Source organism: Urocampus carinirostris, chromosome 11, assembly GCF_059441175.1.
Source record: "Urocampus carinirostris isolate Australia breed hairy pipefish chromosome 11, RoL_Ucar_1.0, whole genome shotgun sequence".
Classification (NCBI taxonomy): Eukaryota; Metazoa; Chordata; class Actinopteri; order Syngnathiformes; family Syngnathidae; genus Urocampus; species Urocampus carinirostris.
In genome coordinates, this window is record NC_142359.1 from 14,477,683 (window position 1) to 14,500,978 (window position 23,296).

A 23,296-nucleotide genomic window follows, 5' to 3' on the forward strand; every position below is an offset into this window, starting at 1 on the left:
CTTTCCTCACTTTTTCATTTCCGCTCAGTGGCAGTCTGACTGGCCAGCTAGGCCCAAAAATACTGATGTCACTAATGTTATTTTTAAAAGGTTGGTGAGCTCATTGAAGGAAAACCACAAAAGCGAGCACCATTACTGGTAGTAGATCTGCAACCACTCACCGCTCAGTATTTGCAGCTATGACTACTGTAATAGGAACTTTATTTGAAAACTAAAGTCCCCCCCAAAATTATGGCCTGTATTGGATGAAGGTTAGCAAGGTATATGGATACAAAATTATTTTTAAAAAAGCCCATTTTTAACAGATTGGGAGAAATAGATTCCATTTAAATATTGTTATCTTATGGTAGGTGTGGGCGATATGGCAAAAATATATCATGATTTTCAAATAATATCACGATCCTAATTTTATCACAGTTCTTTTTCAAACATTTTTTAGAATACATTTCTATTTCTGCCCCTTTAATATTTGACAATAATATGAAATCTTATGACAAGGTTTTAATTTGAAAAGTGCAAATCTGCAGAATCTGTAGAATGTGACTGATAAAAACAGAGAATATAACAATTGGGCAGCAAGGCGGCGCAGTGGTTAGCATGTGTGCGGCACAGTGCTGAGGTCATAAGATCGAAACTCCTGTGTGGAATTTGCATGTTCTCCCCATGCTTGCGTGGGTTTCCTCCGGGCACTCCGGTTTCCTCCCACATTCGAAAAACATGCATGTGAGGTTAATTGGCCGGTCCAAATTGTCCCTCGGTGTGAATGAGCGAGTGAGTTGTCTGTGTCCGTGTGCCCTGCGACTGGCTGGCAACCAGTTCAGAGTTTCCCATGCCCACTGCCCAAAGATATGTGGGATGGACTTTAGCACTCCCCGCGACCCTACTAAGGATAAGCGGTGCAGATAATGGATGGATGGGTGGATATAACAATTTTTCAGTTTTTCTAGATCACATCTTCATGGTTAAAAAAAACGGAATGTAGATGCTAAAATTCTCCTACAATCTAATGAAAAGGAAATATATGTAAAAGGACACATGTCTTTCAAACTTAACTATAGGCATTTGTGCAGTTATATGTTACCTATAAAGGCAATGCATTTTTTGATAAATCATTTTTGGTTGAGGCAATTCATAACAGGAAAGTAAAATACTCAGAAGGCAATCACTAGGCCTCTCTTTTTCTCTTTGGACATTCATCTGTTTGCGTACACACTAAGGGCTCACATCTGTTTGCCTGAATTTGTCTGTGCAGTCCGAGCAGAGAAACACGAATGATGCTTCCTGGTAGGAGGTAGAGTGGGCAGGGATGAGAGTCCAGTGGTTGTATGAATCTCCATATTCTGGGTCATCCTGTGGAAAAAGAACAGGAGATAGGAGGGGATAAGTAGGGGGTAAAGAGACAAATGCGTGAGATAGATAGCGAAGGATGTTACTAGCGCTTAGAGGTGATAAGGTATTTGGAAAGGAAGGAAAACGGATGAGGAAAAAAAAAACCAGAACTATTTGCAACAGTGACGCGAAGAGTGGCAGATTTGTTTCTGGCAAGTGTTTTGGCCATTGATCGGTGGTAAATAATCATGTTGAAAAAATTGTAATGGAATACAGAAAGTATTGAGAAGGGAGATGAAGCTAAGATGCAGAAAGATAAAAATAAATTTAATAGGAGATGGCCTGGATAGAAAGCCAAGATGAAGATAGGAAAATTTGGCAAATGGAGAAGAAAAAAATTTCAGCACAAAAAAGAATGAGAAATGGGATTGCAGGATAAGAAAAAAAGTTTTAGAAAGCAGAGCACAAAGGCGGCATTTTTTTGAAGCACCAACCTTGTTTCTCATATTTACAGAAACTGAATAAATATATTACATAGATGAGCAAGTGCAACTTTTTTTCTTCTTAGTGAAGAGGAAAAAAGTGTGACTGAAAAACGGAGTGTATGGATGGAAGTGAGGTACATACTGTATTAGGTTTTTTGAGACATTTTAATGTCCTTGTCGTCCTGTAAATGCCGTATACCTGTCTGCGACAGACACACAAAGCATGTGAATACTCTTGTGCAAATTGCAAAAGAGGCTTTCGAACAAACAAGCTAGCACAAATCCCTCGGGCTATACTCAAACGGACGCTCTTGTTACACGATCGCGTTCCAGAGCCCAATTCCTGAGCGGTGCTGCGAGTTTACTTAGGCAGATGCTTCATTTCTCAATCCCCTCAAAAAAGAAACACTGCACACCGGCTCATATTGCGTCTCATCTTAGGAAGCTATTGTTGCACATCATTAAAAGCAATAGATTTTTTTTTCCAAATCAGCAGCTGAAGACATAAGGGCAAAACATGTACAAATGTTGCAAAAAAGAAAAATAACACAAGACGTAGACATGAGTGGATAAGTCAGACACACAGAAAAGTGCATCAGAAGTATTTCAATCACAAGTTGATTAAAATGTGAGGAAGACCCATGTTTGTTTCTGGTACCTTGTCAGAACATTTGTGTGAGAAATGGTCTGTGATGAGGTTTATGGAACCTTTGAATCATTCTGTTGAATTATTTTTGCCTAGAGACAATGTTGTAGGTCGTCTGCAGCTTAGGAGTTTGTGCTTGTGTTAGCACGATTGTTTATGAATGCATTATTTGGAAAAAAAGGGGGAACTGCTAATAAGATTGACAAAAGCCATCGCGGTGACATTTTGTTAGTTTCCATATGCTACTCCAGCACTGCTATCATCTTTCGTCATTGGCTATGGCTAACAGAGGTTTGTGTTTAGGACCGTCAACAACAGCTAAAATCCAATCATTTAAATGTAATGTATTTGGATTGAAGACTGAAGGCCGATTACATCGGGCACATGTGCACAATGAAGAAAAATGTTTGTTTGCGCATGCAGAGGGCGAAGCTCAAAGACAGGAAAAATGAGATCCGTGCAGAAGATTTTCCTCTGCAGCAACTTAAAAAAATTGAGGAAATAAGAACTCCTTTTCAACATTTTAAACTTGTGATTAATTGCTTAAACATTTCCTGCACAGTTCCAAATGCAGCCGCAGGCCCTCGTGCGACAGGATTCTGGCAATCTCGATCCTGCAGTCAACAATTTCCTGCTCACCTCATTTGGAGGTTGCTCAACCACAGCCAAACTTTCTGAGCCATGTACTCCTGTTACCCTTTCAGAATTTTTTCCATCCTTAACCAGATGAAAACACTCACAAATATGCAAGACAAATTATAATTACAAGACAAATTGTACTATCAAGTGCGTTATTTCCAGTTGAACACTGGTTTACTGCGAAGTACTGTAGCTTCAAATTGATGACACTAATTACTAGACTGATGAAAACACTTAGCAGTAATGTGAAAATGGATGTTGATCAGAAGAAGCAGGTGTAAAAAAACAGCCAGAAAAAGACCAAAAAGTTGGATCTGTGCTTTCATTTAAAAACATGACCGTGAGGATTAATTTGAATTTGAAAGGAGGGACGTTTTGCCATCACACACTATAACTACACCGGTTTAAAAAAGCAAATTAAAGACGACAACGTAGTCACTTGAACCTTTTGCGTAGAAATCTTTCAGACAAACAAGTGACATGATTTGTAATGGATGAATGACAAATGAATCTAGAGTGTTCAAACTTTGATAATAGGCAAAGGCCAATATATTCTGATACAATAACCATGAGCCAAAAACATCAGTGTCATTGTTATGGTCTTATCCTTTTTGTTTTTTAAATAAAACTGGTATATGTGTTCAGAGCAAGAAACATGTATGACTTTATTTAACGGATCATTGTCTTAGCAAGTAATATTGTCCACAGTTTTTTGTTTGTTTGCTACAAGTGGTGCAAATGACGTCAAAAAACATGAAGCGCTAAACAATCCAGTGAAGGCCAAGAAAGCAACTGAGAGCATGCGTCTGTACGCTGTACTGAGTGACGCGCGACCACAAGAATGCGCTTTCCTTCCTTTCACTGCTTGCTTCAATTTCCCCCTTGGCTCAAAGGAACCGTTGCTTGAAGAATCTGGAAAATACCAGTAGGGGAATGAGAAGAATTTTTAGGTCGGGCTCTGGAGTTTTCTCTTGTTTCGGAGCGTGGCCCAACAATAACATGCACGCATAAACAATCGGGTTGTTTGTCGATTGAGGAAGAGAGACTGGCCCTTCTCCTTGGGCTGGCCTCAGAGTCCCAAAGTACAGGCTGCACGGAAAGATGGAACAGCACGGAGGAATATAAACACATGCTTGAGCTGTTTCTTCATCTCTCTCTCTCAGACCTTTCTTTGAGGGATGACGGTCAATGTCAGGAAACCACAAAAGCAGAAACAAGGGCACGGGGTGCAATTAAGGGATTTTGATGCATTTAGTCACACAGGAAAAACGTATTTGGAGCGTATACAAAGGTGTCAGCTAAACAAATATTTTAACAAAACACTGCTCACACAACTAGGACTACTTATGCCAACACACCGATGAACAGTGAAAGAATTCTATTGTTGACTATTGTCGCCAGACACATTTTTCCAACAGAGTGAGGTATCTTATATGATTATAATCTCTGCTGAGAGTCGCTCATGTGCAGTAGTGTTTCTGTCCCGAGCAGTGACATAAAAATGACAACGTCAACATCAAACGTGCGTACTAAAACGGCCAAGTTTGTAAAACAAACATTGCGAAACATGGCAGTACCTCGATAATGCACCATTTGAAGTGAACCGTCAGACAGTTGAGGAAACGGAGTCTGACTCGCCTCTGTAAGATTCAAATTACATTCAAGCCATTCAGGTTTTGATGACATGGATTGTAAATTTTATACTCATATGCAAAGCTATAAAGGAGTGTAAGCGATATGCCAGACTGTGCCTGACAATCATTTTTGAAATGAAATGCATGCAGTCTGAAAAACAAACGTCAGTTCTTCAAACTTTAAAAATGATAAATGTCAGTCATTAAAACCATCTGATATCAAACTATTGAGAATCGTTAAGTTCTTTTGTTACAGACTTTGCAGTTGACCACTACTTGTACTTCACAAAATGCACACATTTCTTTATTGACTGTTCTACTACTGCTAATTGGCCAGTTTTTCGTTAGTGTCCCTTAACCACTTGGGTCGTAGGGGCACCATTTCCTGTGCTGTCTTGGGCAAGTATACCCTGGTGGTTCCCAGACCAACTAAAGAGATTTACTTGAATTTTATTTCATTATTTATTTGCTTTTCCTAAAAATGGACAGAGGTATTACTTATGGGTTTATGCATCTACTGTGCTTATTTGGTTTTAGAAAAGGCATTTTTATTTATTTTCTACAAATCCGCAGTACGATTAATAAAATATATATTTTCCACTAGTCCAATTTTTTTCTTGCAATTTATTATCATTTGCCACATAAATAAATCATCCTCACGTTAGATTTAAGTAAAGAATAATACATGTCTAATTATTTGGCTAATGGTTTCAAATGTTGGTGACTGGCTCACTATTAAAGTTGCGAGTTTGAGCCCTAGAAGCCACTCGCGTGATTTTAAAAAATGTGGATGTTTTCATGCCTAGACTTTAATGAAATTTGTAACATTCCATGAGAAATACTTGGCTCAAGTTACAGAAGCTTTTAGTGTCACAGTCCTCAACAGATTTGGCTTTGAGGAGAAAATATTTTTGTTTGAATGGACGAAGATTAAGTTACTTTTGCAACGAGGGCATAGTTGCATTTTTTTCCAAAAAGACAAAAAAATCAAATTTTAGGCACATCCGACTCAATTATGTAATTGGTTCATGTTTCCATTGGAGAGGGCATTATACAGACATTTGTCAGTCATCGTTTAGGAACACTTGAGAATAAAAAAACAAAATATAATTCTGACCATGACGAAGGTTCAAAGTTAGCTGTGTATTTCCCCACCCTAAAGTATGTGATTCTGATAAACTTGGCGGCAATGTCTCTTCCACCCTATCGCTTAGCTCCGGCTCACCCCAAGGATGTACCTTGTACATCTTGGAGCTGTTCACTGATTCATTCTACAAACATAATTGTGAAACCTCACCACATTAGTTGTTGGCCTCCTCTCCGATGGAGATAGTCATACAGGAAGAAAACAGAGACGTTGCTGACATGGTGTTTGAAAAAAAAAAAGGGTATACTGAACATCACAAAATCCATACTCGACATTAAGACAAGGAAATACCCAGCTCATAAATGGAGACTCCTTCAAATGCCTGGGCGTGCACATCTTTAACGACCTTTCCTGGTCTGCCATCACTAGAGCTGTGTTAAAAGAAGGCCCAGCACCACCCTAAATGTCTGCACAAAACTGAAAACATATCATGTGACTTTTTTTATTGTTACTCCTAAATGTGATTGCACTTTTCATTGCCCTATTACTATGATGTACCATTGTTTTTTTATTCAAACATTGCACTATGATTATAACTTAGGCCGGTCTCCAAGCAGTAACTTGAAAACATTTATTATCTGCCTTTTATCTTGATAGGTTTTTATTGTCTCTTTAAACTAGTTCCATGCCTAATCAGGTTTTTTTTTTACAATGTTCGTATCAATGACAATGAAGACAAATTAAAAAAGATAAAATAATTATTTCTAGATTCTCCATTGCCTCCTAAAACCGGTATTCAGAAATTCTTTTTTTTACCTCCCGAGACGTCTACCAATTACCAGTGTGCAGGGACAAAGCTCATAGCGAGTTGTGCTATTGAAAACGGTTACTCCTTATGATTGTTGTATTTATCATTTTGTGACTCACTGCTTAAAAATATTGTTTTCTAACATACCTTTTAAAGGGACAGTATGTAATATTTAGTGCCCCCTAGTCGTCTAACATAATGACACATGACTAGACAATACTGTAGTGCCATGGTCAATACTACTGGTGCTAATGTTAATAGCTATGTTCACGTTTGTACATGCAACTTAACTACGCTAAAGAAAATAACCCACTAAATCATTTTGTGTAGACTATTGAAACACTGAGGGCTGGGAAGAGGCTGAGCAAGACAAAGGGGCGATAGAGGGAGAGGACCTGATACTTGGGCATTACAGCGGCATAACACAAAGTGGCAGAATCTTTTCCTCAAAACACGAACACAAAGTCCTCTTACCGGTTAAGTAAATAGCTGCAGTTTTCCCCTAAAATCTCTCCATCTTGGAAATGCAACCCCAAGATAAATCCTTGTACTGTTGCGCTGTTTTTGATCGGGACGCATTCGTTTGGGAGCGGTGGGTGTCTTCAAAGGGTAGGAATATGTGTGGTCGTACATTTTAAATTTTATTTTAGAATTTCAGATCGAAATTCCAAATCTAATACCAAGCTTCTTCTCAATGCTTTGTGAAAGAACCAAACTATTTATTCGTTGTAGTTTTAACCTGGGAGGAGGGAAGAATGTCTATGTTGTCTTTGTCTTGCCATTGGTAGGATTCGGCCAAAAGTAATGCCTAATACGTTACATATGTCAAAAGCGCGAAGTCTAAGACGAATGATGAACTTCGCGTAAAATTCAAGACACAAAGCATTTTTTTTATGCTTTGGGCACCCATTGCAGTGAAACCTCGGACTAACACGGCGTCGAATTTTTAGAAGAAACTCAAATTACCCAACCTATGATTTTTTATAAAAATGAACATTGGTATGATAGTTCATACATTTTTGCCTAGTATTTAAATCAATGTTTTTCTTTTTACTGAAAGAACGTTTTTATCTGACCACTAGGAGGCACTGAATATTACATACAGACGCATACCGACTTACGGATTCCGGAAGATACTATCATTTTTTTCGGGATGTCGAAAAATATCCGGAAATTGCTGTAAGTTAGGTCTTGTATTGTGCGCATGTTTTTCCTAGTAGAGGAGAATACTGTAGTGCTTCTTCCCGCCGCGTGGCGCTTTGAGAGGTCACCCAGCATCCACACGGAAGAAGAAAGCCGGCTTCTACTCCCTTGTTCGTGTGTAATCATAATCACGTGTACTATATCGCTAGCGCGCTAAGAACTTTGACGTTTTTGTTGTTTAATATCTTGTGCATCAGTTCAATATGGTAGTTGTAAAGTGTAAAGAAGAAGCGAGCAGGTTCTTCTGAAACAAAAGTGGAATAAGAAAGCTTAGTGTGTTTGAGAAAATGGTCGGAAAGTTTTTTTCTGCTATGTTTTACCTCAGAGAATGACCTCTTGAAGCCCATCTTCCAAAAGTCAGTTAAACTCAACTTTATTTATCTTTATAGAGCATATTATTTTATGAAATGTTTATTTTTTAGTACAAAACAATACAGGTGACTTATACAAGCCTAAAAAATACATCTATAAACCATAAACATACAAAATATAGCACTGAAGCAACTTACGAACATTCAACTTACGATCGTCCGGAACCTAACTGGTTCGTAGGTTGGGCAGCGTCTGTATTGTCCCTTTAAGCCTGGTGTGTTTTTCTATGGGAGCATGGTGTTTGTGGACTACAATAAACACAGCGTATGCATGCATGCATGTCAACCCTCGTTTAATGTCATCAATAAATATTCGTTTGCGATAATTCTGAGTTTCAGTGTTGCTGGTTTTACTTGATTATAAAGAAAACAGAAAAAGGTGAGACATATCGAGAGGGTAACACATTTCAGCAGAATACTGGCCCCTGCTTGCATCCCAATTGTTAATAGTCATTACACAGAGCAGAGTGTAAGATGTGAGGGCCTTCGCATTAAATTAAATTAAATTAAGCAGTTAGTTTTACGTCTCCCCCCTGTGGACAAATGAAAACAAGTGTCCGTTCCTCAGCATGAGTTAGGTTCAGGATTTATCTAACAATATTATAAACAGTCAAGAAAACATGTACACTATTGTGCCAATATCCAACGGTGGACATTGTGCTTATTATTGCCGTTGGGTCTTTCATCAACGCCCGACTTCTGCGGTAAGCCCGCCATTTTTTCCCCAAACGCGAGCATCTCTAATTAACTGCTAGTGCGTCAGCCATTAGTTGACACTTAATTACGAATATTTGAGAGCACAGTGACCAAAGTTTTGTTTTTAAAAAGGTACTGAAGTGAGTATTAACAAGCCATTTAAGTCGTTGAGGTGTGGGTGAAATTAAGAAATGACACTTTGGTTGGTCAAAATATAAATATAAACTGGTGTGACTAATGATATAGGTATCACATTTCATGTTTGCTATTTTACCCTTCAGCAAAATTAACAATTTAAATTTTAAATATAAACCATACCGTGAGCACTCTACAAGTTGGCAAGTCCATCTCGCTTTCTTTCGCATTTCTTCTCACTCTGTTTATTCTTCTTCGTCCTCATTCAAATCATTACGAAAAAAACAAGCAATATGCAGTTGCATACCGCCCCCTGCTGTAAAAAAAAGTGTTTAGCAGTCACAGCCCCTACAATTTACACTGTGAATACAAGCTTCATCGCTGTAAAAAAAACATAAATACCAATCTTTTGACGTTCAAAAACGGTGGATTTACATATTTGAATAACACGGGTAACCATGGAAACCAGTACTATATGTTTTATGGTCGGGGAGCAAACCTCTACCCAAAAACGGCATGGAGAGGGATGGGCACCGCCAGGCTGTATTTCCTCAAGACACAGCACAGATCCTCTATGAAACCAGGTGGTTAAGTGATTCGTGAATCATGAGACCACAATACTAGCCAAGATTTTTTGGGGTTACATTTGAAAAAGAAAATCGGTAGATTTTGTTCTTTTATTCTCCATTGCGTCCAAAGAGAAACTTAATCAAAACTGCTTAATATTGTTAAAGTATCTCACCATGATTCGACAAAATGCCATGGCATGTGTAGAAAAAAATGTGTGTATCAGACTCAATAAATATTGCAGATTTAAGTTGGCAAAATGAAGCAACATTAAAGTTTGTGTAGCTCGCACCTGTCATCCTGCATGATTTCACTCTATACAAATTTTTGCTTAAATATTTCTATATAATTGCAATAATTTAAAAGGTGAGAATTATTCAACCTAATTAAATGTCTTTTTATTTGGCCATTTTCGACAATATCTTGCATGCGCACTGGTTTGTTTCCGTGATTACTGGTGATGAATTTGGACATTGGTTAGAATTGTCAGCTAAAACAGAGGTCACTAGTAGAAATTCATTTTACAAAACTAGAACATATCTTAAGAAATGGAGTGATGAGTACAAAGTCTTAATCCAATGAAAAATATAAAGAAGTGTCACAAGTGCCGTCAAGTCCTTGTGAGAATATTTGACAATCAGAACACAAACCCCAGCGCACGTGCATTTGGAACAATGGAACAAGTGAAAGAGTTTTCAACGCTCTTTGTGCTGTTTTACAGTGAGTACTTTTAGTCTTATTTAAAAAAAATGAGGAATCAGATCTTTAGCTTGATCTGAGCAAATTTTAGTCACTTGGACAAAAATTCCTTTATGTACCAATTTGAACCTTGTTAGGGTAAGTCAAGTCATGTTATTTGTATAGCCCTTAATCACAAGATGTCTCAAAGGGCAGCACAGACCAGACTATTATTACACCATACCTTAATCTAAAACCTAATTTATTTTATATTCATTGAATAACAAGTGCACTGCTTTACTTCCTTACTTGTACCTATTGTCTATCAAAACTCAATTTAAAGAATCTTTAGGCGCTGGTGCTGCAGCATCCAAACCTTCAGCTCGATAAGGCTGTGAGTACAAGAGCACTTATCTTCCTTCATGCAGGTTAGACATTTATTTTTACACTTGGGAAAAAAGGGGTGAAAGATATGATTTTTTGGCTTGACATGAGTGAGTTTTATCACTTAGAGTCGACAGGTTGGTTGGTTATTTTCTTTTATTCCTTGTAACCGCCCTCGCATGTTCTTTTATCTTGTTTATACTGTATATTCCTTTTGCCTGCTTGATGTGTACTGTATATGTTTTTATTTTATTTTTTTATTTTTTAAACAACCCGAAAAATAGAATCATACTTGGCAACAATTCTCAGCAGTCATCCTTTATTGATAGCCGGAGTAGTAACGCTTACAGATATATCATATATGCTGTACAAATACACATGCTTCCTCCATTCATCAGAAAAACAAGATGTCCATCGGCGAGTACTATGTTAGCGCTTGACCTGGTGGGTGACAATTTCACAGACTAACAATTACCGACGATGTTGCTTTGTCCGTCACAACTTAAAAGTTTGTTTAATGGTCAGCAAAACAGCCGTCTGTAGACGGCGGACTGACAGACCGCCCAACTCTGCCATCAACAATCACTTCTTGAATGGATCAGACCAAATTTTAACACCTGGGGTGGGAAAAAAATAACAATAAATCAAATCTAGTGTATTTTATTTGTAAAACTCATTATTATGTAAGGTACTGTATCTGTGGTTTAAATCCAATGAGCAGGTAGTTGCCTTGAATGTCTCGGTGAGTGCAGTGTTTTTCAACCTTTTTTGAGCCAGGGCACGTTTTTTACATTGGAAACATTTTGCGGACACCACTAACCAACAATGTTGTAAAATGACACTGAACAGTATGTTTAATTACAATATAATTAATAATACCCCACGTTTTTACAGCACAGAGACTTTACAATATCATAATATTTGAAGAAAATGATTCGTAAAGGTTTTATAAATGTTAAATTCTAAAAAGTAACATTGGATAATTTCTCACAGCACACTAGTGTGCTGCAGCACAGTGGTTGAAAATCACTGGGTTAGTGATTGTGTGAAAGGGAAAGTGTGAAGCACACTGTAGAGCACTTTGGGAGGTCTTTGTTGACTTGAAAAGCGGTATATAAAGGCAGAACACATCTGTGTTTTTCAACCAGCGTGCTGCCAGAAATTGCCCAATTTTGTCATTGCAAAACAGCATGCCAATGTTCAGTGTTTTGTATAATATATATATATATGTATATATATATATATACAGTATATATTAGTAATGTACATTACTAATTACCTGCTTGTGAGGGGAAATCTACTTAGTATCTTATTTTGTTTGAAGAAACTGTTTAACATTGCGCTGCAAAAATAATAATAACCAAATAAAGTAAAAATATTGCACAGAATTTTGATGTTGTATTATTTTTTATTATTATTTTTTATTATTTTGTAAAAGTATACTTTTGCTCTTATAATTATGGTTCCACTGGCATTCCATTTTTGCACATTTTAAGTATCATTTTGGTTGTTTCCTCTGAAAACGAGACAAAGATAGAATACAAGTTTTAAAGCAGATTCATATATAGTAAATCCGAAATTACAACTAAATTGTTAAGCTCCTTAGCCACAAATGGTAAGAAAACCCCAAAACTGAATATGAGCAATATGTAATTTAAGCTTTAAATGGGAAAAAACACTAGAGCCCGAGAATTGTTTTTAAAGCTATTTGACGGATGCTGTACCTACCAAAACATTTTAAAGACAAAAAATGTGCCTTGGCTCTAAGAAAGTTGAGAAAAACTGGTTTAAATGGACAGTTTGACGTGAGTTGAGGAGGTTTTGCCTCATCTTGTGATTGAGAACACTTTGGGGCTCATTTAGTGTAGGCTATGTTTTTTTAATGTTCAGCAGGGCTTGGTACTTAGTATACAATATATACATATATTATAATTGATTATAAAATTTGTCTTACCAACTGGCTGCACATCCGCCTGGTCGATCCCTGCCCGGTTAATATTCTGGACTTGCTCTGAGAATAAAGCGTTATTGTAAGCATTTGGGGATGCATTAATGAAAGTGAATTTTTACTTTTGCACATGCAGGGGAGAGAAAGTGGCTAAATAGAACTTGACGGTTGTATATATGTATGAGGAATCAACAGTTTAAAGACAGAAATGCATGGATCATATGTAATGCAGCAAAGTGATTGTGAGCTAGCCTGTAGCCGCTACTTACTGTATTCCGTTTTGTGGGCAAGCGGATAGAAGAAAATTGGGTAAAACGCAGCAGCAATAGCTGTTATGAATCCTCCAAATATAAAAGCTACTCTCCTGTTTTTTGACATGATAGTAAGTCGCTTGGCGAAAATAAAAGTTCACCTTCAAAATTTCACAACGCTATTATATTTGGAGTAAAATGCTTCCGGGTTCAAAAGTAAGCGAAGGGTGCCATTTTTTCTCCTTCTCGGTTGTCGTAGTTGTAGTTCATCCAGTGACATCACGACATCGATGATAAAGTTGGTTTATGTCATGCAGAATGTCATGTTTTTTTTAAATGTATATTACTTTAAATGAGACAAATACAACTCATAGTTTACATAATTACGTGCTCGGATATGTTAAGCTATCCTGGCCATGATTTCTGGTTCTGACCCTTCTTCTGATATGCCAACTTCAAGATATTTACATTCGTTGAAATTTACACATCCTAAATCATGCCTTTTTTTTGCATCTTTGGAGAAAGGAGAAGTTCCAAACGTTTTTTTTTTCCTTTTTTTTTTTTTTAGAAAATCTATTTTCAGTGATCATTTCAGCTCACGAAATCCGAAACCTTTGTTGATTTGATTTTTTTTATTGTCTTTTGTGAAGATCACTTTTTCCTTTGAATTTTATCCATTAGATATATTGTTTAATGTTTAATGTACAATATGAAATTGTGAGAGACAGAACTGGAGTAGTGTTGGAACTGAGCAAGCGTTTTGATAAGAGAGTACTCGGTTGGTTTGGACACATGGAGAGGATGGATGAGGAGCGAATGTTGAAGAGGATCTACAGAGCAAAAGTCAATGGAAGGAGACCAAGAGGAAGGCCACGATTGACGTGGATGGATGGTGTTATGAGTGCACTGCAGGAAAGCGGTCTAAATCTAGTGGAAGCTAGAGCTCTTGTTGGTAATAGGAAGGAGTAGAGAGGTGTTGTGAAAGGATAGTGGGATTGTGGACGCGCTCTTAAAGATGGGCTGGGCACCCGTATGATGCAGCAGGGGTAAATCAGTGAAAGCTCTCGGGCCTTGCTGTTGAACAAAAGAGTGTGTTGTGTCACCCTGACCCGAGTGACATGGCCCGCTTTCTTGTGTCCCGTTTCATCTGGAGGGACGAAAGTATGACCAACTTAGGTGCCGAGGTGCCTAACTTGTTTGGGTGTTTGGGCAATTGAGTTGGCCATGGTCCAAACATTTTTGTGTGTGTTTTTTTGCTATCTTTTTTTCCTTTTTATTTTCTTTTATTGTATGCGTTGTCTTGCTGTCGGTCACCCCTCTTGAGGGATATGACCAAGGTAGTCAGATAGATAGAATTATATTGTGATGACAAAGACGCATTGAATTCACATTTTTAGGGGTATTAACAATTACATGCTACTTTATATTTAATTGTCACTATCAATTTCACATGTAGGAAAATATGCATTATGGCACACGAAACTCAAAGATCAATAATATCCATGAATTAATAAGAATGCTACTCTGACCAGTTATTGGGAGTCATTCGCTATAATCTATACCAGAGGTCACCAACGGTTCCCAAAATAGCTCAGGAGTGATGGGTCATTGAGAGGAAAATTGAAAATGGAGGCTTCTCTTGCAACTAGTAATCATGGAAACCAGACCGTTTCGTATCAGGGAGCAGACCCCTACCAGAAAATGTCCTGGAAAGGGATGGGTGGTGCCAGGCTGTACTTGCCCAAGGCACACTATAGAGAGTGGTGCCCTTGCGACCCTGGCGGTTAAGTAAGGATTGATAGATCCATCCATATTATCGATATTGAGTGAATACTTTTGTCTTGGGATTGATATTGTCTTCCTATTTTAACTATGACTATAATAATTTTGCAAGTGGGTCGTAAGATTATACTAACTATTACGGATTTTATTTTCTTATTCAATATTGAATGTATTTATACACCACTTTGAGCTACAAATCTTTTCCTGGAAAAAGCTAAACAAAATACTTTTGATTTGATTAATTTCAGTTCTGTATCACATTATACTTTCAATACTCAAGGGTATTGATAGCTGTTCTGTATTTTCCCGGCTGCATATAGGGTGTATTGCCTTTTGAGGGCGCTACTATCCTGAAAGGCAGCACCCGACGCTTCAAACAGCCAACCTGCAACTGCATTGCAAAACGAAGGATGACTACAGTCAATGTAAGTCTTATAATTGCGATTTGCATTCTCTCCACCTGAAAACAGTTTTCCTCTATAGTTTTTTTTCTTTGTTATATGTAAACGATCTCACTTGAAGCTGTGAGTATCCTGGAAACGCCCCCTGCGTTTCCAGGATACTCGAGGAGCTTTAACGTAATCTTTATCTTCTTACCTTTTGCATCCAGCATCGTTTCCTCTACCTGTGCTTTATTTTTATTTGATCAAGTCCAAATAAAGAAGGGCTAAGCATCAGGACCATGTCAGAAATGCCAAACTGCGCATGCGTGTTGTGGTCGCCATCTCGACCTGTTGTAGTTAGCAACCGGAGTACAAATGTGGGCCAATTAATGAAATGATTGAACAATTGAAATATACTTGTGTCTTGTATGCATTTTTAAAAAATGTAAAATATGTTTGCACAATATTCATTTAATTTCAATAACATACCTGCCAACCTCAGCCACTTGACCTCCTTATTAAAGATCGCAACTCCCCTTATTAAGTGATCAGAAACATTACGAACACATAACACGGCACCTATTTACTCACCGACTATGTAGAATAAAGACAAAGATCATTTGTGTAAACAAGTTGATTTGATTTGCCAAATAAATAAAACAATTCTTTTAGCATCTTTCCTACTTCTTTCTCCAATTTCATTAAATGTAGTGCTGTTCATTATGTCATGATTACTGATGGGACTTAGCTGTGCCCGCTCGTTTGGCGCCAACTGCCGTGGCTTGTGATTGGCTCCCGAGCAGTATTCATATCCAGTCCTGTCTGTCCCCTTGTGTCGAGACACTCCATATCCATTTTGTTTGTGGGAAACAACTCAAAGATTTCTTCTTCCTTGCCAAATACTGTCCAAAATGTCCATCTGCAAACCTCAGTTAACAGTAGGGAGCAGGGTCAAAAAATGCTTGCCATCTGTTCCGCAGCTTTGACCCGTTTTTGATCCTGACCACGTCTACTCTCCTGTCCCGGCTTTCGACCTATTTTTGTCCCCGATCACATCTTCTCTCCTATTCTGGCTTACGACTCGCTTCCGACCCCGACCACGCTTTTACTCTCCTGCCCCGGCTACTGACCCGTTGTCCGACAGCGCCATCGCTCGCCACGGAAGATCTATTTCCGCGTTCGGTGCACAATCCGAGTATCAGAGCGACCTGCTTCCCGCGTCCGGCAATCACCAGATCGTGGGCAGAATCCTTTCTCTTTTTTCCAATAAAACTTGTGAAAAATGCAACGCAAGTGGGTCATGTCTCCGTTCTGGTCCTGACATATTATCGGTTAACATTTAGCGTTGGCGACAATATCAGCAATCTACGTGATGATAGTGACCAAGACGATCCGTATTACTGTAGAACTGAAATGGGCAAGACGAGATCGGTCTAACAAAAAAAAGTTTTTTTTTTTCAAGTATTTTTCCCCCATACAAAAAAACTAACATTACACAATTTGAAATGGTCAAAAACGTATAAAAGGCAAGGAAAACACAAGTTTACAGCTATGTAATTATGTATTTTTATTAGTTGGTAATTATTTTTCCATTATCAGCATCGGGTAGAAATTCAGATTTCATGTTATATTCAACATTCAGACGGACATTGTCAGTATTCAATGAGAAATGTTTGGTTTGTGTGCGCAGAAACGAGAACGGGAGCAGCGGAGGAGGCTGCAGAATTTTTTAGCTGACCTAGCTTTACTGGGTTCCTTACAGGTGAAATCAAGTCACTATGCAATTCACTCTCCAGATTAAATAACAGTGCGTCTTCTTTTCTCACAGGGTTTTAAGTATTTCCAGCCGTGGTTGAGAGGCAAAGAGGAGCTACTGTTGACTGTTCTCAATGAAGATCTGGTCAGTCTTTCAAAATAAAACCATAATGGAAAGTATATTTTATATCAGGGGTCGGAAAGCAATGGGTCACGGTCTGGTACCGTGCTGCACGGACACAAAAAAGAAAGCTTTTGGTTTATACGGTATTTATTTGTGTACCATAGCCATGCCAAAGGTAAGGTGGGCTGGACCCTGCCAAATGGGTAATTTAATCCGGCCCGCCATAAATGTATCTAAAAAAGAAGCAAGATTCGTAGTTGTTTTTATCATAAGTTGTGATTTTTTTCCAGATAAATGCAAACCAAATGCTCTCTGCGGCCACTATAGGGCAGTGTTATGTTTGTATAGAGTGCTGAGTTGGTTTAGGTGTGAAACTACATTCACAGTCAATGCTTAACATGAAAATGTCACAGTTGTTTGTGAAAAAATGTGACATGTTTAGAAATGATCCCATGTCATTTGTGGTTACAAGATATGTTTTTATTGTAGGTTGAAACATAATACTGAAAAAGAAAAGTTAAAAAAATTGGAGTTGACTTGGCCCGCCTGAAAACAGAAAAGTGTGGATCCGGCCCTAGAGCCAAAGTTTGTTGTTTTTTTTAGTTTAGCATCCCTAGTGTACCACATTATCTTATCTTTTTGTCTTGAAGCTGCACATAATTGTTCAATCGTTGTACACATTGTTTTGGCTGAACTCATTCCCATTATGCCCCATTACAACTTTGTACAATTTGGCACTATAATGCAGTATAATGGGGAGGAGTTCAGCATGAGTAGAAAGAGTGTGATGATAAAATAGGTAAAAACAATCAATTTTATCTCATCTAGATCCATATCATGGTCTAGTATCGTTATCATTATTAATATAATTAGCTTGCCGGGCAGCGAGAATATTGTCCGACATTTGCTGACCAGTGCCTCATATGGACATTCTGAGACCCAAAACCGGATGTTCCCCTTCCCAATTATTTTAATGATTAGGGGTGGCGCTCACCAGGCTTCGCTGTGTCCAGAGCTTCCTCCAGCAGTATCTCCAGCAGCAATTCTTCTTCCCTCAGCAGCAGCTCCCTCAGCTTGGCCAGTCAAACTGGTTCCCCCCTATCCGCAGAACTCCAGAACCTGGCCCAAGCTTCTCCGAAACACATACATGCCGTCAGGTGAGTCTAACCTGATCCGCCCCGCGATTTGGAATTTAAGTGACATTTGAGTGCCTCACTTTGTCTAGGAATCCTAGCAGCGAAGAGCATCTTCTGCCTGCATCCCCCAGTGACTTGGAGATGGCAGTGCCCGTAAGATGTTTTTTCTAAAGTACTGTAGTTTAAAACTTTAATTGGTACTTTTGGCAGTCAACCATTGTATTTTTGTAATACAGTAATCCCTTGCTGTATCACGGTTTCGCTACTTTGCAGATTTTCACTGTGCATTGTGTTCTGCATTCTGAGCGGCTAAACATTCGCCCTGCCACTTATCTGCCTGTGCCTCAATGACAATGCGGTCTGATTTGTACACGCATGTAAAACAGCTTGACGAACTTACATTTAAAATGTATAAAGACATGCACATTTTTTTTGAAAGACATCATGTCAACAAAACGCACCGGACCCACCGAAGCATCGTCAGCCGAGGCCAAATCTTTGCTGGACTTATCAACCCGATAAACTTGCTTTGGAGTTGCATGCGGCTTTTTGACGGTCCTAAGAGGCTCCCTGACGCGTTTTCAAAAATGTTTGAGAATGGAAAAATATGTGGTTTCTGTTGGAACTCAAGAAAGACCCATTCTCAACGATTTTCAATTAATATACTGTAGTTGATTCCTTCCCCATAAGGTCGACACAGGGCTTTTAATTTTTTTTTCCTTTTGTTCCAATAGGGCTCTTTCAACATTTTGGGTTGTCGACCACTGCCGAAGGACACTAAATGCAGTTTTCCATAACGTCCACATGGTGGCGAAATTGAATGAAAACTTTATTCCGAACATTAAAATAAAAACAGACCAAAAACAACAACTCAACAACAAAATAATGTTACATAATATGTTTGAAAAGGGATAGTAAGAAGCATATGCTTATATTCACTACCCTCTTCATTTTTCCTAATAAATACACCAATGATAATAACAATTGTAATAGTAATAATAACAGTTATTATATAACAATTGCAACAATAACAACAAAGTTAACCATAGTTCTAGACGCACTATTCCCAATCTCTCATACCCCATTATCTTCATCCCTCTATTCCACTAGTAACGTATTTTTGTATTTAAATCTGAACAAGTGAATGGTTGGACGTTGTTTGATCTTGTCTTGTAAATTGTTCCAAAGTTTGACTACACACAGAGACACACACATACTTTTCCTGGTTATTCTCACCTTTGGGATTATGAATTTACTACAGCCCCTTAAATTATAATTTTATCTCGTAATGTAAAAACGCTACGTCCTGATATCAGAAGGTAAATTTTGAAATGATAATTTGACAGTACATAAGTTGCTTGTAAAAAACCAAAACAAATGCTTAATCCTGTAAATTGGGATTGTTTTTATCAGCTAAATAAAAGGTTTCGACCTTGCAAGTTGACTATCGTGGGACCGCAACACTCTGGAAAAAACGAGGGATTACTGTATACTGAACATGTACATATCGCAATCAATCATGCAGTATTGCTTGAAAATATAAACATTCTCTAGGAGGTGAACTGCACCCTGTTTTTACTGGCCGGCTACGTGAAGTACGGTCGGCCTCACGCTTGGATTCGTTCCAATCACGAGCGCCTGGTCAGCATCCAAGGTGGGAACTCTCTGGTCAGGGATACACCCATGAAGCTCAAGTCCATCACGGACTGGCAGAACGGAGGTACGCCAAAACAGTCAGGGGGGAGTCGTTCCGGGATATTAATCTTTTGGCCGGCAGGGGTTCGCGTTTGGGACGTGATCAGCGAGCTGGTGAGTCTCTGCACGGTTCCTGTCCCCTCCAATCCTTTCGCCTTGGACATGCGTTACATTCAAAACCTTCCCGTGCCGGAGCGCTTCCTAACCACCGGAGCGCTCCTCAACTTCCTGGAGACGTACGCAGTCTGCGGCAACCGGGACGAGTTGCACTACGACAAAGGTGCAGAGAAGAAAGTATTTTGATTCGCTCATGCAGTGTCGGTGGTGTTACTGAACAAAAGTAATTAGTTACCTTTACTGGTTACTTCATTTAAAAAGTAATTCTGTCACTCCTCAGATACCTGACACCGAAAAGTAGCGTATTACTCTGAAAGTTAGTTCAAAGTTATATACTCTCGATGAAGCAGACTTCAATAGTGAAATAGAAAACGTGTACAGTGTACTGAACAAAAGTAATTAGTTACCTTTACTGGTACAGTGTACACGTTTTCTATTTCATTATTGAAGTCTGCTTCATCGAGAGTATAACTCTAACTCTGAACTAACTTTCAGAGTAATACGCTACTTTTCGCTGTCAGGTATCTGAGGAGTGACAGAATTACTGTACACTGTGTACTTCATATTTTTTGGCTTGTGTACTCGAGAGGTTGCAAACAAACACTCAGCCGAGACACTCCATATCCATTTTGTTTATAGGAAACAGCTCCCAAGATTATCTTCTCCATTGCACAATACTGTCCAAAACGTTTGCTTTTTTTGCAGGCAGGTGTATTGCAAAAAATATTTAACAAATGGTTGGTCTCAGATCAGGGGATGGTGTAATAATAATCAGTAGTTTGCAATAGACTGTGCTGCATTTGAGACTCCTTGTGATTAAGGGCGTCACAAATAAACATGACTTGGTTGGATCCCCTTAATCACTAGGGTCGTAGGGGCACCATTTCCTGTGGTGATTCTTGGGCAAGTACAGCCTGGTGGCGCCCATCCCTCTCCAGGCCAACATGTTTCCACCCGATCAAAGATCCAAAATTGAGGCACTCTTCTACTGTAAATTTTGTGCTTACGTTTGCTCTGTCGACTTCCTGTTGGTGTGTTGTTCTTGTATAAGCCGCACCGCCTACCATTTGCTACCGATAAGAACAACCAAATTGCGCATATAAGCGGACACCGATTTCAGTATTCCATTTCATAGGCTTAAATACGGCTTTCAGATGAGCATAAACTGTAGGGAGAATATCAATCGGGAGAAATTTTTGGACTCGGTGCCACGGTAACTGTTTTGAGTTGTACTCAGTCACTTATAAACATGCCAAATGATGTATGTCGACTTGATCATTAGTTTGTTGCTAGGAGACTAAGGGTTTAAATAAAAAGTTAAATAATATATCTTGTGTGAAGGAGGAGCAGGTACCAGTTAGATGATATTAAAACTCATGAAGTGTTTTTAATAAGTAGTGAAGTAATTCCAAACGAGGAATTGCTTTGTAGCGCGTTACTCCCAACGCTGTGTTCATGTCACAGAAAATGAATAGTTGATCTTTTATAAATATTTAGATATTAATCATTTTCATTTTTTTGTCCTGTGCAGTGCTGGAAGAGGTGAAGCCTCTGCGCCGTCTGCACGTCCAAGCTCTCCTGGAGCTCCAGCGGCTCAAAAAGACGACTACCATTTAGAACATGGACATTTTGCAGTGTTTGGTGAACTCGCATGTGCAAATGTTTGGCTTACTTCACATGTACATTTTTGCCGTTAGGTGGCAGTGTAGGAACGCACCATGCAGGCCCATTTACCTAAGACGTCATCTCTGCGTCTTTTAAGGTAGTGGTGGTCATTTGAGGTGTGCCATCCCGCCCAAGGTACAAGCGAGCTAAGCAGCGGCTTAGGGCCCCGCCACCACGAGGGGCCCCCCAAGAGTGGTTATCTTTTTTTAGTGGCAACGTTGTCACTTTGTGTGTCCACTCAAAAATACTGGTACAGAAATACAACAGAAATGCTACACAATAACTACAAAACTAAATATTAAATATAGTGCTTAAAAACAGGGACTCTCATATTATTTTGCTTTCATTCTGAAAATAAATAGTATAGAATTACTGCAAAGATACTATATTACAAAATACTAATACAGAATTATTTACTCAAATACTACAAAAAAAAAAACAACTACGGTTATATTACAAAAATACTACGATGGAAATACGACAAAAATACTACTAAAATACTGCTTTGGAAATACATCAATTATGATTCTACTGAAATACTAAAAAAAAATACCAATCCATAATACTATAATATGAAAAACTACAGAAAATATTACTACAAAAATACTACTACAAGAAGTTTACAACAGAAATACCAAAAATTACACCTATAGCGATACTGCCAAAATTATATTGAAATATCTCAAATATACTACAAAAATAAAGCTACAGTAACACTGTACTACATAAATACGACAGATATATAACAAACATTCCTATATGGAAATACTACAAAATACAAAAGATAGTACAAAAATACTAAAAAAAAAATACTACGAAAATAGTACAAAAATACTATAATCATAAAAATACTGTAATACAAAAATACTGCGAAAATACATTTATACAACAAAAAAATCTATTTTCGAAATACAAAAGTACTACAGGAATACTTAAAAAAAAACTACTACTACTAAGGGCTATCCAAAAAAATATGAATTGACCTTAAAAGAAGCTAAATTAAAAGTTACACAATTATTTTATAGCAGGAATTTTTTAAGCTTAGTTGCAGCACTGAATTATACCGTGGAAGAAGTAAAAGCACAAGACTTTGCAAAAAAAAAAAAAAAAAAAACTTACTTAGTTATCACTTTCTTTCGACTCAAAGCATTAGAAGTAACGCTCTCGGACCATGGGAAACTTGTCACAACATGTTAAAAACTCCCAACCGCTTTTAGGACCATGTTTGCCCCCTGCTCCAACCTTTGACACACATGACAGGCCAAATGTAACATTTTTAGCAGAGAGTGCAAAAATATCATCAAATATTTGCCCGAGAGCATGTGACGACGCGTTGATACACAAACACAGTGGAGGGCCTGTCGGGGACTGCAAGCCCTTCTCTGCTGGCCTGAAAATATTGAATCATGTTATGTTGATGAGGTTTTGTCCAGAAATACTTATTAATTCCAAATTGTCAGCTTCCTTTATTACTTTTACCCTGTTTGAGCTGCTTCCAGATGTGTGCTTTCAAATTTAAGCTTTTCATGAATCGCACAGATATAAGCTTAAATTATTCAATAAAATGGCTTCATTAGAAATAAGTACACAAATATTTCATATTCAGGGTTGGGTAGGGTTACTTTAACTTGATTACTTTCAATTACTTTTGGATTACTCCAGTACCAAATATGCTAATAAAAGACAAAAGAAACTAAATATGAATAAAATTACTAAATTTTGTGCAGGCTTGGGGAGTAACGGAATACATGGAACGGCAAAAATGATGTTGGCAAGCT

General features: G+C 38.2%; 3 protein-coding genes across 5 annotated transcripts in view; 1 reads left to right on the forward strand and 2 right to left on the reverse strand.

The window, feature by feature from the left end:
* LOC148356493 (suppressor of hairless protein homolog) overlaps nucleotides 1-9,285 on the reverse strand; it is a 58,655-nt gene extending 49,370 nt beyond the window's left edge. For 2 of the 3 annotated variants that reach the window (XM_088346661.1, XM_088346660.1), the window contains exons 1-2: nucleotides 9,217-9,279; nucleotides 1,225-1,350 (exon numbers count right to left, since the gene is read on the reverse strand). In XM_088346661.1, coding sequence (XP_088202787.1) covers nucleotides 1,225-1,350; nucleotides 9,217-9,246 — 156 coding nt within the window. In that variant the 5' untranslated portion in view covers nucleotides 9,247-9,279. Of the gene's footprint in view, nucleotides 1-1,224; nucleotides 1,351-9,216 lie in introns of all 3 variants that reach the window. The other variant, XM_088346662.1, reaches the window with a different exon arrangement.
* A 1,679-nt stretch (nucleotides 9,286-10,964) lies between these two features.
* On the reverse strand, nucleotides 10,965-13,110 carry smim20 (small integral membrane protein 20). Its single transcript, XM_088348121.1, has 3 exons — nucleotides 12,880-13,110; nucleotides 12,617-12,673; nucleotides 10,965-11,279 (listed from the first exon to the last, which is right to left on the reverse strand). Exons 1-3 carry the CDS (start codon nucleotides 12,986-12,988, stop codon nucleotides 11,245-11,247), a joined length of 201 nt encoding a protein of 66 aa, XP_088204247.1. The 5' UTR covers nucleotides 12,989-13,110; the 3' UTR covers nucleotides 10,965-11,244.
* Nucleotides 13,111-14,969: 1,859 nt separating this feature from the next.
* On the forward strand, nucleotides 14,970-22,300 carry LOC148356495 (uncharacterized). The gene is made up of 8 exons (XM_088348122.1): nucleotides 14,970-15,068; nucleotides 16,717-16,788; nucleotides 16,855-16,926; nucleotides 17,887-18,062; nucleotides 18,131-18,194; nucleotides 19,596-19,761; nucleotides 19,819-20,016; nucleotides 21,385-22,300. Exons 1-8 carry the CDS (start codon nucleotides 15,054-15,056, stop codon nucleotides 21,468-21,470), a joined length of 849 nt encoding a protein of 282 aa, XP_088204248.1. The 5' UTR covers nucleotides 14,970-15,053; the 3' UTR covers nucleotides 21,471-22,300.
* Nucleotides 22,301-23,296: the final 996 nt, after the last annotated feature.